Source organism: Ambystoma mexicanum, chromosome 1p (genome assembly GCF_040938575.1).
Source record: "Ambystoma mexicanum isolate Mex_15411 chromosome 1p, UKY_AmexF1_1, whole genome shotgun sequence".
NCBI classification, from domain to species: Eukaryota; Metazoa; Chordata; class Amphibia; order Caudata; family Ambystomatidae; genus Ambystoma; species Ambystoma mexicanum.
In genome coordinates this window covers 796,063,125-796,081,149 of record NC_090921.1, presented here as the reverse complement: position 1 = coordinate 796,081,149, position 18,025 = coordinate 796,063,125, and the positions used below count along the sequence as shown (strand labels likewise).

Genomic DNA, 18,025 nt, shown 5'->3' with positions numbered 1-18,025 from the left:
AACTTCTATCCCAATCTTATATTTTTTTTAAAAAAAGGAATATCTGGTGTCATACCCATCCAGGGGGTGCAGGTGGTCTCCTTGCTCCAGTGACTCCAGGATCCATGTGAAAACTCCTCACGGGCCCTCACCTGCACCAAGTGCTTCCTCCCCATCAAGGCATCCGAAATTAGACAGGAGGGTTTCATCTGGGTGTCTACCTGAAATGATCACCAGCATCAGTGATGAGTCACAAAGCACACCCAAGTGCACATTGACAACTATGTACCCGAATGTGTCATCGTAGGCATAGATGTACAACAAACACAGATAAAGTAATAGTGGGTAAACACATCTACAATCGAATACAGAAATTTAGTGAAGACGTGCATGAAACAACTCCTGACGGTTCATACTAATAAAAAATTAATTAAAATTCCTATATGTGGAAAATCATGTAGCCGCTGTTTTATATGTTTTGTCTGAGATAATAAACACAAGCACCCTCCATGAGGCTTGTCCTTCATCTTCGGCATTGGGGGCCTCACAGACAATATATCACATATCGGAATATGTATATAATTTTTGTAGACCTTAGTCAGAACACTGCCATCTTTGCTTTCAAAATTATGAAGAGTTCCTTTTAAAATAAGAAAATAATGTTTTATAATATTAGATTGTATGCATGTTTATCAAATTGTTGCTCAATATTTGAGTTCTAAGTATTTATATCCACATTTTTGTATATATAGGAAAGGTTATATCTCTGTTTAATGCTTTTTTATATTTTGGTATATTTTTATGATATTGACTTTGGGATGCTATTTGCGACACAATTTGATGAATTAAAAATGTCTATCAATTATAAGAAGGGATTATTGCTAATAAATGAAATCACATCAGATGTGTGTTAAGAAATATGTTTTATGTGTTCAATTGTATGCCTTTTTATGCTATGTAACATATGCCATATGACTGAGGTCGAATAAAGACTGATGATGAATACAATTAGAACAGGTTCAATGGGAGCCCTGGGAGGAGAGTTGGTCTCTTGACACAACTATCAATGTTTTATCATGATCTACCTCCATTTCTCTTTATTTGGTACTGAAAATAATGCTCAAGCAAGTTATCCAAAAATAATAAAGAGTGTTATTACATCAAATCATGATTATTGTTGAGAAAATGTAAATTCTTAATAAATAATAGATGTGCTTAAATACTTTAAAAGTTTAAAATAATTTGTCCACGCCAACTCAGGGAATTAAGCCATTGTTACTTAACAATCTGTGCTGCGAGTGAGTACTTGGTTGTGCTGTACTTCAACAGGCAGCAACAACAACCAACCAAACAACCAGTTTTTCTGTTGCTTTCTCTTCCAGCCGGGAGCACATTTGAATTTACATAGCTGTTTTCTTCCCCTCTCCCTCTTCTCGTTGTACCCTTCTTGTTAAGATTAAACAATTCATTTTATTAAAACCTGTCCTCGATACTTGGTAGTCCCAGAATTAATATTCAGAATTTTGTTCTAGGAAATATTTAAAAGTAATCCTGGGATAAAAAGCCACTACACTTCAAGAGGTTGCCTAAGCACATTTAGCGCCCATCACACAGCTTAACACTATCGGCCTCCTTACGAGTACAGCTGTGCGGAAAAAAGGTGGTAATGCAATGGTACCTCCATTAACACTGCATTAGCACCACATTACCGTACTGCTGTACTTCAACTTTGGTGGTAAGGTGTAGGATTTACCTCGTGCAAAAATCCTCCACCTTATTGCCAAAAAACAGCAAAATTGGCAGAATTACCACTTGCGGTAGTTTTGCTGAAATCACCATGGAGTCCTATTGACTTGTGATTTACCACCACTTGTAACCCTGCAGTAAATCCACAACTCTAAGTTGTGCTAACGCTAATTCCGTTTGGCAGTATTTCAGTGGAATTACCACCAAAATACTGCCAAACTTGTAATGAGGCTCTACGTTTTATTAAGTACCTATTACTCAGATAGACGGTCAATTTGCTTCCAAACATGTTTCTGCTATCCTGTCTATGATTCACCTTAATGGATCTACATGCACCTGAGTTATCACATAACATGCCATTTCACTTCTACATCCTCCATTTCCTACATCTGTAGCACTTGCACCCTCTTCCCCATACTCTTATCTTCTTCTTGCTCCTTTTCCTCTACAAAGTAGCGTCTGGGTATTCCAGGCGAGGACACTAAACAACAACTTCCGGACAAGCCTTGGTACTCAGAGACCATTACCATGGGGACTTGGTACAGTACAAAAGCCTGATAATATGTACACAATACAATCTGGAGATTCAGGGTACCACTAGGGTGACCATGTTTACACCAGCTTATGTCAGCTTCTTTGTGAGGTTTGTGGGAGAGAATGCATGGCTTGTCAGATAGACCATCATATTTATATGCACATGTGATGCTGCAGATTCTTTTTATTGATTGCCTGGTTATAATATGGGTCGGCAAAATGGATGAACTTTAACACCACCATATTGTTCCAGCTAGAGTTCTTCCACTTGCAGGATTTTTCAGAGCGCTGTATAGGAACATGGTAAGCTCTTCTTGGGTAAAATGATTATTGTGGACTAAGATCAACTCCGAGACAATAAAGAGATACATAAAATGTACCTATGACACACCTGGTCCAGAAGAGGCAGGGGTACTTCCAGCGCTCCATATAAGATTTTTAAGTGGAAGTATTTTACTTCTTATTTTGGGGAGACACATGATTTTCCAGAGAGGAAAACATTTCATCCTAATTCCAAATGGGTCAAGGCAAGTAGAAATATATTTTAACCCTAAAACAGATATCCTTTGGTAATTCATACAGTTTTGCACCAGGAAATGGGCTATTGTTGGCACAGTGTATGTATTGTTGTCAGTAACACCAACACAGAAGGCAGGAGCCATGTTGCTGTAGCATTCACTCCCAAACAGAAACAAAACAAGCACGCTTCAGACAGACTGAAAAATACATGCATCTCATCTTTCCAAACAGCTGGAGATGTCTGCTTCCTCTGGGCTGCTTATGACTTCACTATTAAGACTGTTAAGGAGATGCAGAGACTATCATTTTAAGTTGGTGAGGGGTTTGCTTTGCTTCCAGCTGTGTGGACACACAGCAGAGGTAGCTCCTTTTGAAAATAGTATAGGCGGGTGTGTGTGTGTTTGTGTGCAACTGAAACAGTATTAACAGTGTACATGTTTCTAATAACCTCAAATCATGTTAACACAGTGTATGGGTTAACCGTTCGAAATAAATAACCTATGAGAGGATGTTGTCAGAGTAATGATTCGCCATATATGTATCTATTTCCATACAACGATAATACCATGTCAGGTGGGCACACGAAACCGAAACACAGGCAGACACATGGACATTGTGGAACAATAAACCCACTTTCTCATTTGGGCTCCAGGTATGGGGAGACACTACTATGGGCAATATGGCAAAAGGAAAAATAAAGTTAGAAAGAACAAAATAATCACATTTTGTCTGGTGGATAACAGGTGGCAGGATAATACCTTCTCAGGCAATAACACTCAAAGACAACAGGAACACAGCAAGAAATATCTGAAGCGGCATAAGAGTGTCACAAAGTATGTACAATGCAGATGCCAATCCTGATTGGACAATACCGAAAAATATAATACGTTTCTGCAATACTTGGAAAAGCGCTAGTTATGCCAATAAAGGATTTTTGAATTACGTTTAGAGAGATATATTACACAGTTACATATGAGCACATATATAACCACAACCAATCGTAAAAAAATATCGAAACATTGGATGATAGAAAGAAATAAAACACTAGAGGCAGTACTGGACCAGATGTCTAAAGAGGCCAACTCACTGCTCAGAACCTTCACAGGTGAAGTGTAAAGGGTAATCTCATTAATATTCATGAACTGGGTTTTGCCTGTGCACCCCATTGTAATCAGCAACAAATGAAGACACTAAAGCATGCAAGGGCCAGCAGGCTTTTTCATTTTCAACGTAGCGTGCATTGAGATCAGAATATCTTATGTAGCAGTGGTCTCAATGGAGGAACAACGCTGCATTGTAAATGTTACTTCAGTAGAGGCAGTGGTCTCAGGTGGCTGCTGCCTGCACCTCTGAAGCTGGCTGCAGCTCACCACAAAGTAGAACCATTCTTCTGTGTGTATGAGTTTCTTTAGGCTTGTAAATGGTTACCTACCACCTGTTTTGGAAAGTGATCATGAACCTCTCCTCACCAGTCCCCACTGTGAGGAGACAAAAAGATGGGGTGTCTGATATTTTTTAGTCACTGACTAGTAATATCAACCACAATTCACCTTTGCTTATTCTGAAAGTGTTGGCGTATTTGGAAAGATTTCTGCAGTCAGGATCTTTCTCAGAGGTGACACTGGGGGTCCAAGGCGCCTTGATTGATATTTTAAGAACTTCATTTAGGTTTTACTCAAGCCCTCCTCTGATCCATAGCAAGGCTCCAACCTGTGATTACGTCTGGTTTGACAAAGAGTGCCACATGGAGATGAAGTGGTTCCAGTCTGGCTTAGAGAGGGCATTAGTAGACCCGATTCATTTATCTGGGTAGGCAAAAACTTTGTTACAAAACTTGAAAGGTTTTATTAAATTAATGGAAACGAGCTGTTGGACTTCGAGCCATCCATTTCCAAAACAATACCCATCAATCATGGACAAAAGGGTAAGGTGTCGGCACCCTGGAACAATCCCTCATACTGTCTCTGGTGACTGATGAATATGTCACTTTACACAGTTTTGCTACTCTTGGGCTTTCTTGCACAGGTAGTGTGCCTGGGACTTGGAGCTTCTGTGCTACAGTAAGGCATGACCATGGACATGGTTCATCTCATCAACATCTTTTTTTAGGTGAAGTCTGCAAGAGTCAAACTAGGCCTAGATGAGGAAAACATTAGCCACGTCCCAAAAAAAAAGAAGAATGTGGCAGGGGAGCATCCTAGCCTGCTTCTAAGGATCTGGGCAGGTACCAAGGGGCTGGTTGTGATGCACCGAAGATGCGAAGCACCCATGTGACTGTCCTTTTCACAGATGACGTATTGTTCTTGGTAGAAATAAAAGAAAGCTCAAAAAAAGCTTTTAGAGGAATTTGCCTGTTACTGTCGTGTCTGAAAGTAAATTATTAGCTTAGTTATTATTCATTATGAACAGTAGCAAAGTCATGGCTAGACGATATGTCAAGTGTACATTTTTGATTAATGATGCACCACTAGATATGGTTGACTGCTTTGATTACCTTGCTGTAATGTTTTGAAGTAAAGCCAACTGCAACACTCAAGTTGGATCTCAAATCCAGAGCCTGTCTGTAGTGCATCTGTGGCTGCTTCCCTTTAAGCATATAGAGCAAAGTCAATGGCCCTTATTATAAGTATGGCGGTCCTGCAATAAGGGTGCCAGTAACAACGTACCAGCATCCTCTCCGGACAGCCTTACTACAACAATGCCGTTTTTTCAGGCTCCTACCGGCATGGTTGTCCCTGAAGCACCGGCACGGTTAGCAACGGTGCTAGTGTTTCCGTGACCCCATTTTCATGGAGTTTACAGGGATATCAGGCAGCAGTAAGGGTGTTACAGGGTTGCTGGTAACCCACCACCTACAGGATGGTTTTACCGGCAACCCCATAATGAGCCCCAATGTCTGCTTCTGCATACAGAGCTGAGTTGTGTGGGCATGATCATGATAACTCTCTTCATTTAAGGGTAGCTGAGAAGAGATTTGGGAGATGATTACTGCAGCTCAGGCAAGGGAATCACCAGCCTCCCTTGGCTCCCCTTCTTCCACCCCCGCACTTTCCTCCCTCCTGCCCATAACACCCAATGAGGTCTTTAAAGTTGTCCGCTCTATGAAGGTCTCATCCAAACAGGTGCACCCCTGCTTTTCTAGAACCTTTAAGGACAACATCTCCTCTCTCGCCCTGGCTTTTGACGATTTCTGTAACCACTCCTTCACCACTGGTTCTTTCCCTCTTTCCCTCAAGCACTCTCTTGTGCACCCTCCCCTACAAAAAGCCATCTGCTGACCCCTACTGCCTGGTTAACTATCGCCCTATCTCCACTACCCCCTTCCTGGGTAAACCCTAGGAGAAGTTGGTCCTCCCCCAACTGAACCTTCATACAGAACTTGTTGATTGCCTCCATGATGATCAATCTGGATTCTGAGCATCCAGAGGCATGGAAACTGCTCTCCTGAACACCCGTGAATACATGCTCGTACATTTTTATTCTAAATCTCCTGCTGTTCTCATTCTCCTCGATCTCTCCTCTGCCTTCGACAACCATTTTATCCTCATAAAACAGCTCTGTGATTCCCTAGGCATCACAGATCAGGCACTGGATTGTCTGACCTCTTTTCTCACTAACTGCTCTTCCAAGCCGCAACTGGAACCTTTCTCCTCCACCACGTCACTCCCTACCTGCGGCATTCCCTAGGGCTCTATCCTATCGCTGTGGCTCTTCAATATCTATCTCACCCCTCTTGCTCACCTGATCTCCTCCTTCTCTCCTCATTTCCAGTGTTATGCCGATGACACACAGCTTTCCTTCAGGCTCCCCTCTAGTACCTCTTCCTCCTCCTCTCAGGCATTGTCATGATGCCTACCCCCGGAGCACCAGGCCAGGCCCAGCACCCCCGGAAGCAGGCATCATGCCCTCGGGTAAAAGCCCAGCGGCCCCTTATAGGGGCTCTTTGGACTCAGTCCTAGCGCCTTTGGCGCCAGGCTCATGTTGGACATCAGTCCTGGCGCCATAGGCGCCAGGCTCATAAAGGGAGGTGTTTTGTGCACTTACCTGATGCAGACCATGCTGCACGCTTCAAGCCTCCCTGAGACCTGAAAGGGACTATTTTTTCATAGGGACTATTTTTTCACTCGGGTGTGGCCAGGGAAGGATACATACCTAGTTGGGGAAGGATACATACCTGGGACGACGTTGGAGGCTATTTAAGCCACGCCCAGACAGCAGCTCATGCTTCGCGTTGTTCTGCTTCCTGCAGCTTAACGCTCACCGTGTCTGCTCCTGCTCCTGGACTCCAGCCACGCCCGCCTCGAACCTGGAAGACCTGCAAGGAAGGAAGAGAAGGGTGAAAACCAAGGACTATTTCAAACTTCTTACCTGCATCCGGAATCTTCTCGCCAGCATCCCTGAAGAAAGACTTCCATTTAAAAGCATCGCGTTGCTCGCTGCAGCGCCACGCTTCACTCACCTGTCCTCGAGACATCTCCCGGCTCCATCGCGGCTGTCAGCATCGGACGCCAGATCTCTGCACCGAGGGGAGAGAGGAAGAAACCAAAGGTGAGCAGAAGGCAAACACAGAAGGAAAGCCTGATTAACAGCCATAATACTTACCGGCTTTTCTTCCACATTTCGGGTCGGCGCCGCCCCGTTGGCAGGTACCGTACCCCGGCCCCTATGGGGAAAGGACAAGAGACATTTCTGGGGAATGATAAGGACATTTAGAGGGATCGCCCTCATCACTACTCACCTCGGCAGTTTAACCCCTCGACGCATCGCCTTCATTCTGCACCTGAAATAAAGGACAGATCACAGGTTAGAAAGACAACATAAAGGGGGCCTCACTTGAACTTTGAACTTTCATACTTACGGCGCATCGCTCAGGAAAGTCAAGTGGATTTTGCCAGCACCATTCTGAAAACCAGTGAAGTAACTGGACGAACACGCGCCCCTGCACCAGAAGCAGGATGGAGAGTTCATCCTTCCAAACCATAAGGTGAGCTTAAACCGGGGTTTGGAGGATGTTAGAGAGGAACGAAGGGGGAAGGGGGAAAGGGGGGAGCTAGCACACTATTCTGCAGACTGTTAATCCCCTTTCTCATCTGCAGAAGGATATTCCTACGGGCCAGGCAAGCACGATTTGGGGGTCCTGTCCAATCGGTGTTCCGGGTCCTGCGCATCACGCTAGAAGAGGCCACAGCAATCCAGACTAGACCAGCGTCCCCGTGGGAACCAGGTGAGCGTTACAGAACGCGAAGCCTTCCTACAAATTCCCACCCAGGCGCTATGGAAACTTCCGAAACTGACCAGTTGGCCCAATTACTGGGGGAATTACGGGCCGAAGTACACGCCGCTCATCAAGAGACTAGTGCCCTCAGGAGGGAAGTGATTGTAATAAAGGATAGAGCTGATGACCTGGCTAGACAGCTTTTGCAAGGTCAAGCTGGACAAACTCCTTTACCCGGTTCCGGGGGGAACCCCGCTCCTGTGGTTTCCAGTAACCCGGTGCAGATTAATCTACCTGGAAACATGCCGCTGGCCCCACCTGAACGCTTTGCTGGGGACCCCAAACGATTCGCCGTATTCATGAATCAGTGTCGTTTGCACTTCCTATGCAGACCTGGGGCCTTCCCTAATGATCAGACCAAGGTAGCCTTTGTGTTGTCATATCTCAGCGGCTGTGCTGCCGATTGGTCAGTCCCACTGGTAACTCAAGATGACCCGATTCTTCATGATTTTCAAGGATTTCAAACAAGCATGGAAAGGTTATTTGCATAACACTCCCAGGGACAGGCTCTGGATGACGAACTTCTATCTCTGCGACAGGGCAATCAAGACCTTCTATCCTACATTGCAACCTTCAATAGACTAATTGTGGAAACTGGTTGGCCAGAGGATAAAAGAATCACATTATTCTATCGAGGTCTACGCGGAGAACTTAAAGATGTCCTGGCACAAGTTGTAAATCCGCCCCAAGAATGCACTGAATATATAGACTTAGTGGTCCAATTGGATCACAGGCTGCAAAACAGAAAAGCAGATCGGTCCAAGTTTGAAACCCGGGTGTTGGCCAAGACCCATGCTAACCCCAAGGGGGCTGATGCCTCGGAGCCTATGCAAATCGGAGGTGTTAAAGGACGCCTAACTCAAAAAGAACGGGAAAGAAGACGACAGATGCAATTATGCCTTTATTGTGGGTCCTCTGGACACTTTCTATGAGATTGCCCGGTTAAGCCGCCCAAGAAGGTGGTAGGAGCCGCTGATAAAATCCATGGAAACTCTGTATCGGGAAACGACCACGCCCGGCAAGCGTAGGGGTCCGCTTGCCGAGCTTGAAAACTAACTCTCAGACCTCGCATTTCATTGTGCCAATGGTCCTCGTAGATCCGGAACAGCCTAAACAGTTGCATGCTATAAAGGTATACATCGATAGCGGGGCTATAGGAAACTATGTGGATCGAGAATTGGTCTCTAGGATAAACCTCCCTCTGCGTCCTAAAACCAACAAAGATGTCATCACCACAGTAGATGGAACCGAAATTGCCTCTGGACCGGTAACACATTCCACAGCTGAGGTGACACTTGTAGGTCCGGATGGCCATCTGGAGGCAGTTGTGTTTGATGTAATCAAGGCTCCACAGTTTCAGCTTATTCTCGGAATCCCTTTGTTAGAGACACATAATCCTCGAATTGATTGGCGAGCGAAGAGAATAACCTTCCCGGATTGTGCACAAACTGCTACCCAGAAAATCCAAAGATTAATCTAGCATCAGTAACCTCTGTCCCCGTGCAACTACCTCCAGAGTACCAAGACTTTCAGAACGTCTTCCAAAAGGAACAGCCCAACACGTTACCTCCCCACAGATCGTACGATTGCCAAATCGATCTGGTGCCCGGTGCACAACCTCCTTGTAGCAGGATTTATGCCCTTACTGAACCAGAGAAACTGCATTTGAGACAATATTTAGATCAATACCTCGCTAATGGTTTCATTCGCCCGTCAAAGTCCCCGGAATCCTCAGCTTTGTTCTTTGTGCCTAAAAAAGAACGCGACCTTAGAACTTGTATCGATTACTGCGCATTGAACCAGATAACTGTTAAAAATTGTTACCCTCTGCCTCTGATCCCTGAACTCCTTGACCAGGTGAAGGACGCTTGCCTATACACCAAGATAGATTTCTGGGGGGCTTATCATCTGGTATGAGTAAAAGAAGGCGACGAATGGAAAACGGCCTTCCGTACAAAATATGGACCATTCGAATACCAGGTGATGCCTTTCGGATTGTGCAACGCGCCTGCAGCCTTCCAATTCTTCATGAACGATGTCCTTCGGGAACTCGTCGATGTCTGTGTTGTCGTGTATATCGATGACATTCTTGTGTAGTCCTCTACGGAATCTGATCACAGAAAGCATGTCAGGGCCGTCCTAGAGAAACTGCGTCAGCACAAACTGTTTGCCAAGCTGGAAAAATGTGTTTTCCATACCACCAAGGTTGAGTTTCTCGGATTCATCCTGACACCTAAAGGGGTCCGAATGGATTCACGGAAAGTGGATGCCATCCTCAAATGGCCATCACCTAGTTCGGTGAAAGGTGTCCAAAGCATGCTTGGTTTTGCCAACTTTTATCGCAGGTTTATCCCACAGTTTTCACGTGTGGTGCAACCCATCACTGCACTCTTGCGAAAAAATAAACGTTTTGAATGGACCGAGGAAGCCGAACAGGCCTTTCAGGAGTTGAAAGCTAAGTTCACGTCCGCACCTATTTTGAAGCACCCGTGTCCCGATCTCCCATATATAGTCGAAACCGACGCGTCCAGCTTAGCCATGGGAGCTGTCCTGTCTCAGAGAGACCCTGAAACCAACCAACTGCACATCGTAGCATTTTGGTCCAGAAAGTTCTCGCCGCCGGAGATAAATTATGCGATCACCGATAAGGAACTATTAGCCATTAAGTCCGCCTTCAAGGCTTGGCGGCATTATCTCCTCGGCGCCCGGCATACCATCACCGTGATCACTGATCACCGAAATTTACAATATTTAAAAACTGCCAAGGCTCAATCGTCTCGACAGCTCCGATGGGCTTTGTTCTTTGCTGAGTTCGATTTTGTAATCACCTACCGCCCCGGCTATAAGAATGGTAAGGCGGACGCTCTGTCCCGAATTGGAATGGAAGAAATAGACACAAACTCAGAACCTGTGCCGATAATTCCCGAACAAAGAATTTTGGGGATAACCATTTTACAAACCCTTGAAGACATTCACGCACGAGTGAAACAATTCCTGGACTCTTCAGCCTTGCAGGATTGGATCAAAAGGGGGTCTAACTTTTCAGTCAAGGATGGCTTACCTTACTTCCAAGGACGCTTATTTTTGCCAGAAAAGGAATTGCAAGAACTGGTTATTTCCCGTCATCATGATACCCTGATGGAAGGACATCCTGGCATTGCCAAAACAGAGGAAAAGGTTAAACGACAATTCTGGTGGCCTTCCTGGCGAAAGGATATTAAATCTTTCGTGATGTCCTGTGGAGTTTGCGCCCAAAACAAAGGTCAAAAGACAAGACCCGCCGGTCTTCTTCAGCCCTTAGACATTCCACCAGCACCTTGGCACACCCTGTCACTAGATTTTATCACGCACCTGCCCTCTTGTAATGGTTACAATACTATTCTGGTCGTGGTGGATTTATTTTCCAAAATGTTCCACTTTATTCCGTTGAAAGGATTACCTTCAGCCTTTGTTCTTGCCAAAGAATTCCTCGAAAATATCATCCGTTTGCATGGATTCCCGTCCATACTAGTCTCCGATCGGGGAAGCCAGTTTATTTCTCATTTTTCGAAAAAGTGTTGTCAACTGGCACAAATCGGCGTAAGACTCTCGACCAGCCACCAACCACAGACCGATGGTCAGACGGAGAGAACGAACCAGACCCTTGAACAATATCTACGATGTATGTTGCACCAATCGGAGGGTAATTGGAAGGACATTTTATGGGTGGCAGAATATGCATACAATAACTCGATACACTCTGGAACTGGTCAGAGCCCCTTTTATACCCTATATGGACATCACCCTCGTACTTCAGACTTGGACTCACCTCTGAGCCTTGAAATGCCCGCAGTGGACCATTTGCATTCTACGATTACTCAAGCCTTCAAGGATGCAACTGCACAATTGCAACATGCGAAAGGGAAATACAAAAACAATGCGGATCTGCATCGAAGAGAGGCGCCTCCATACCAAATAGGGGATCAAGTATGGTTGGCTACCAAACACCTATCACTCAAGGGGCCTCGAACTTTTAATCCAAGGTATTTAGGCCCTTACTCGATCAAAGCTATAATCCACCCAGTGGCAGTCAAGCTCGATCTACCAGCTAACATGCGGATTCACCCCGTTTTTCATTTATCACTTTTGAAACCAGTGCACCCAGGAACCAGATTAACAAAGCCACCAGAACCGATTCAGATAGATGGGGAGCCTGAATTCGAGGTGAAGAACATTTTGGATTCTAAGATCTCAAAATCAAAACTTTTCTATCTAATTGATTGGAAAGGGTACGGGCCTCAGGAAAGGTCTTGGGAACCCAGTGATCACGTACATGCACCTCGGCTGGTAAAAAGGTTCCATCGGAATTTCCCAAACAAACCGAAACCTCCAGAAGGAACGACCTTGGGAGGGGCCTTGGGGGGGAGTGCTGTCATGATGCCTACCCCCGGAGCACCAGGCCAGGCCCAGCACCCCCGGAAGCAGGCATCATGCCCTCGGGTAAAAGCCCAGCGGCCCCTTATAGGGGCTCTTTGGGCTCAGTCCTGGCGCCTTTGGCGCCAGGCTCATGTTGGACATCAGTCCTGGCGCCATAGGCGCCAGGCTCATAAAGGGAGGTGTTTTGTGCACTTACCTGATGCAGACCATGCTGCACGCTTCAGGCCTCCCTGAGACCTGAAAGGGACTATTTTTTCATAGGGACTATTTTTTCACTCGGGCGTGGCCAGGGAAGGATACATACCAAGTTGGGGAAGGATACATACCTGGGACTTCTTTGGAGGCTATTTAAGCCACGCCCAGACAGCAGCTCATGCTTCGCATTGTTCTGCTTCCTGCAGCTTAACGCTCACCGTGTCTGCTCCTGCTCCTGGACTCCAGCCACGCCCGCCTCGAACCTGGAAGACCTGCAAGGAAGGAAGAGAAGAGAAGGGTGAAAACCAAGGACTATTTCAAACTTCTTACCTGCATCCGGAATCTTCTCGCCAGCATCCCTGAAGAAAGACTTCCATTTAAAAGCATCGCGTTGCTCGCTGCAGCGCCACGCTTCACTCACCTGTCCTCGAGACATCTCCCGGCTCCATCGCGGCTGTCAGCATCGGACGCCACATCTCTGCACCTAGGGGAGAGAGGAAGAAACAAAAGGTGAGCAGAAGGAACACAGAAGGAAAGCCTGATTAAAAGCCATAATACTGACTGGCTTTTCTTCCACATTCCGGGTCGGCGCCGCCCCGTTGGCAGGTATCGTACCCCGGCCCCTATGGGGAAAGGACAAGAGACATTTCTGGGGAATGATAAGGACATTTAGAGGGATCGCCCTCATCACTACTCACCTCAGCAGTTTAACCCCTCGACGCATCGCCTTCATTCTGCACCTGAAATAAAGGACAGATCACAGGTTAGAAAGACAACATAAAGAGGGCCTCACTTGAACTTTCATACTTACGGCGCATCGCTCAGGAAAGTCAAGTGGATTTTGCCAGCGCCATTCTGAAAACCAGTGAAGTAACTGGACGAACACGCGCCTCTGCACCAGAAGCAGGATGGAGAGTTCATCCTTCCAAACCATAAGGTGAGCTTAAACCGGGGTTTGGAGGAAGTTAGAGAGGAACGAAGGGGGAAGGGGGAAAGGGGGGAGCTAGCACACTATTCTGCAGACTGTTATTCCCCTTTCTCATCTGCAGAAGGATATTCCTACGGGCCAGGCAAGCACGATTTGGAGGTCCTATCCAATCGGTGTTTCGGGTCCTGCGCATCACGCTAGAAGAGGCCACAGCAATCCAGACTAGAGCAGCGCCCCCGTGGGAACCAGGTGAGCGTTACAGGCATAGCGTGCAGCTAACAATCTCTGTCCTAATGCCAGTAAGATGGAGATCCTTCTCAATGGGACACCTGTGTCCTGTATCCCTCCTACTCTCTGGCCAACTTCCTTGGGTCCTCTTCCCTCACCATCCTGTGAGGCTGAAAACCTCAGGGTCATCTTTGACTCTGCTCTCTCCTTCACCCCTCACATTTTGGACCTTGCCAAGAAGGCCCACTTCCAGCTTCACCTCCTTGGAGGCATTCTCCTTTCCTCACCTTTCCCCAGAAGCTCAAGGTCTCGAGAGCTCTGGTCCTCTCTCTGCTGGACTACTGCAACAGCCTTGTAGGGAATTGTATGTTGGTTAGGTCTAGTGCTGTCACGCGCGGTCCGAGCTGTTCTTTGAGTTCGGGCGTCCCGTGACAGCAGAGATCGTTGGTGAAGGGAAAGAAGCGAGTGTCTCTCTGGGCGGGCTCGTAAATAAAGGATCTTGTATATACATACCGTGTCGTGAATCCTTTCAAGCCTCTTCCTCAATCTCCCCCTTTCCTCTCTTTGTCCCCTCCAGCTAATCCAGAATAAGGCTGCAAGATTTATCCTTGGTTTCAAGGCCAGGGACTGTATTGGTCCAGCCCTAAAATCTCTCCACTGGCTCCAGGTGGCCGCGAGGATCAAATTCAAGACCCTCTGCATCACCCACAAGGCCTTCTGGGGCCTTGGACAACGCTATCTTCAACTTTCCCTCCCTAAATACTTCCCTGCTCAAGCCCTTCGCTCCTCTAACTCCAACTCTATGCTTGTCAAACGCTTCTCCAAGTAGAGAGTGGGGGGCAGGTCTCTCTCTTCGGCTGGTGCCTCTCTTTGGAACAGCCTCCTTGCTCATCTCATAATTCAGCTGGACCTCCTTAAGTTCTGGAAACATATCAAAACTCTGCTTTTCTGTGCCTCTTTCCCTCTTTCCCTTCCCTGCTAATCCCCCTACTGCCACTGAGACTGGCGGCCTGGTCCTTCAAGAATCTCACAGGTTATCAGGCCCTCTACCCAGTCTGCACCAGCAACCTCAGCACTGCCCTTGCAGGCCCCCAGCCTGGCAGCTGTTCATCCCTCCCATAGGATTCCTCCACCCTAGCACTTGCCTTGTGGTGCCTCGAAACACTATTCTGTTGTATAGGCACCTTACAAATGCCCAATAAATAAATGATTCTCCTAAAATTAGAACTTGGACTCTACACCACCACGGAGGTGCCTGTGGTAAGATCCTTCCTGTTCTGGTGTAAGTGGGGACTAATCCAGACCCAAGCAATTCAGTACCCACATTAGCAAAGACAGAACTCGGGATAGAGTAGATAGTGTAGGTAGGGACTTGGGATGTATGTGAGTTAACCCAGAATGTCTTTTGAAGAGATGTATAGTTCTTGTAGAGCTCCTTTTGGGAGTCGAGAAATGCTAATGTACTAGAAAAGGTAAGAGGTTCCATGCTAGGAGACATGCACCAAGAGACAAAAACAGGATGGCACTCAGTCATATCTAGAGCAGGTGCCCCACCTGGTTTAGAAATCAGTGGTTTCCATTTGATTGGGTTGCCTTCATTTTAGGACATTGATAGTACTTTGGGTAAAGCCTCTGGGTGTGAATGGTTCCCGTCATTATATATGTGACCTCCTGTCTTTGGAAACAACCCTAATTCACTTATTTTTTTGATTTTTTAAAATTGTTATATGCTATAAAACATAAAGAACAATATCACAATGAAAAATTAAAAACATCAAAAACCAAAAAACGAAACAACCAATAGACGACATTAGTGTCATAAATCAATTGTAATATCATATTACAAATCAAAAACTTCTTTAGAAAAGTGTATTGAAGCAACCAAACAATTATTGCGACTATACGAATTCATAATAAGTTGCCACACTCTTTCGGGAGGAACCTGGTCATAGTGTCAGATCCGGTGACCAAATTAAAACATGCGCCTCCCCTCTAAACACTGGCAGCGCAGTAAAATATGTTGCAGAGTTTCCACCTTATCTGGCGGCTGGCGAGGAGCAAAATCTACACAATCTCAAGGCCCTTGGTATTTTATTTCTAGCATCTGTTATTTCCTTAGTCGGCAACAGGTTCAACCGCAGCCTCATCACCCTAAATCGCCAGGAACTTCCTAGAGATTTACTCAAGTATTCAGGACAGGTTCTCACTGGTCTGAGATCAATCAGCAAGTCTGCGTTTAGATAATATGTTCTAACTCTTTCAACACTGACTATCCAGTCCCATTCCTCGAGTCTCCTTTTGAAAACAGTTGGGTCGTACAAGGTTATATCCCTGGAAATTCCATACCTCTCACAGATGGTATACCACTCGTTCTCCCAAGTGTTTAATGCATTCCAGGATTTTTTGTCAAGCAACAACTTTAGTAGCCACCAAATCGAGCCTGCCTCTGCACAATGTTCCTCAATAAGGAAAGATTCTACCAGTTGAGATAACATTGAATGGAAGATAGACCTAGCTCATAGGGGATAACAGCCGTGGGGACTCCATTAGGTAAGTGCAGGACTTTCCTCCAAAACAGCCCCTCCAAGGAATCACAGTCCAAAGATATTGGAAGACCCAGGTTCTCGCCCCCGTAAGTTATAGATGGTAGAACATTCATCTTGTAAAAATTTAAGGACTAGAGTCAAGGCAAAATGGCTAAATTTGCGAATAACAGCACAGGCCTTGGTGAATTGCATTAGCATTTTGGAGCGATAGTGACTTTGAGACTCGATTTTATCTTGTAGTTCAAACAGCCTACAGCAGAAGTTTGACACTCTTTCCAAGGACAGGCCATCCACGTTCCAGTGAAAGGTCTTATACTTTTGTTTCATCCCTGGTCTGAATGAAAGTATCTGAGATGCTTTTATATTGATACTTAACTTGTTTAGATCTGCATATGCTACCAGGGCATCCAGCTTATGCTGTAGGCCTAACAGGGTGTAATCAAACAAAACAAGATAATCCACATACAACAAATAATCCAAACTAAAGTTAGCCAAACATGGGGAGAAACTGCGGATGTTCTGAAAGATCTCAGCAAGATCAGAGAGAAAAAGACTAAAGAGTAGCACGGCCAAGACGCAACCCTGCTTGAGACCGCACGTGCTAACAGATGCTGACAGTTTACCCTCGGCTTTCAAGCGCACTCTGATAGAAGTGTTAGAGTGTAAAGCCACAGGGATCCCAAGCAAGTTGTCCGGGCACCCCCACTTTATGAGTTTGGTCCATAAGCGGGATCTGTCCACACTGTCGAATGACATGGAGAAGTCGATAAATGGCATATATGTTGGTCTCAACCTCACCATGGCTTCCTTTTTCAACATGCCCAGAATTAAAATATTGGCATTAGTGCTGGTTCCCTTCCTGAAACTCGCCTGCAGCGGGTCTAATCTCCCTGCACCACAAGCCCAGTCAGTCATTTCCCTTAGAACGATAGTAGCATACATTTTTTCAGGAACGTCTAGAAGCGCAATAGGCCTGTAATTGGACGGAAGCAATCATTGACCCTTTTTTCTAAATTGAGACAATGGGCCTCATTACGAGTTTGCAGGTAGCCATGGTGCTATTAACGCCATGGCTGCCTCCAAACTCGGGTCCGGGTCCGGGTAGTCGGAATGGGGACTTACCGGGTGATTCCATCCTTGGAGGACCCGGTAAGTCCCCATTCTGAAAACCATTCCCCATTCGAGCCCCCATAGGGCTCAATGGGAATGGGGAAGGAGCTAACAACAGGCCCGCAAATGATGGATTTTGGCATACTGTCTGGCAAAGTTATTTGACCAAAGATGATGCCCAGGATGTGCGCCCACATATAAGGGTCAGGTTTTAACACTGCGTTGGACAGACCGTGAGGCTCTGGCACTCGAGAGTTCTTACTTTGAGTAATCATTGAGGCAATATGCTCCTCAGAGCAGACCAAGCGCCATGGACCTGATGGAAGTTCCAAATGGCGATGATTCTCCACATGGTCCCCTTTATACAGTTTAGTGAAGTTCTAAATCCACCCTTGCTCCCCAATAGGGTTGATCAAGGCATGAGAAAGCGATTGGGCAAGATTGTTGATCGTACTCCAGAAGGAGCTAACATCTTTAGATTTAACCTGCTGCAGCATCTTAGATGCATCATTCAGTAGAATGTCATATTTATGAAATCGGAGCCATAAG

General features: G+C 45.9%; 1 protein-coding gene across 3 annotated transcripts in view; it reads right to left on the bottom strand.

Annotated features, from left to right (window-relative positions):
* IL6R (interleukin 6 receptor) overlaps positions 1–18,025 on the bottom strand; it is a 315,341-nt gene that overhangs the window by 90,524 nt on the left and 206,792 nt on the right. For all 3 annotated transcript variants that reach the window (XM_069651956.1, XM_069651960.1, XM_069651969.1), the window contains one exon: positions 56–200. In XM_069651956.1, the coding sequence (XP_069508057.1) occupies positions 56–200 (145 nt within the window). The remainder of the gene's footprint in view (positions 1–55; positions 201–18,025) is intronic.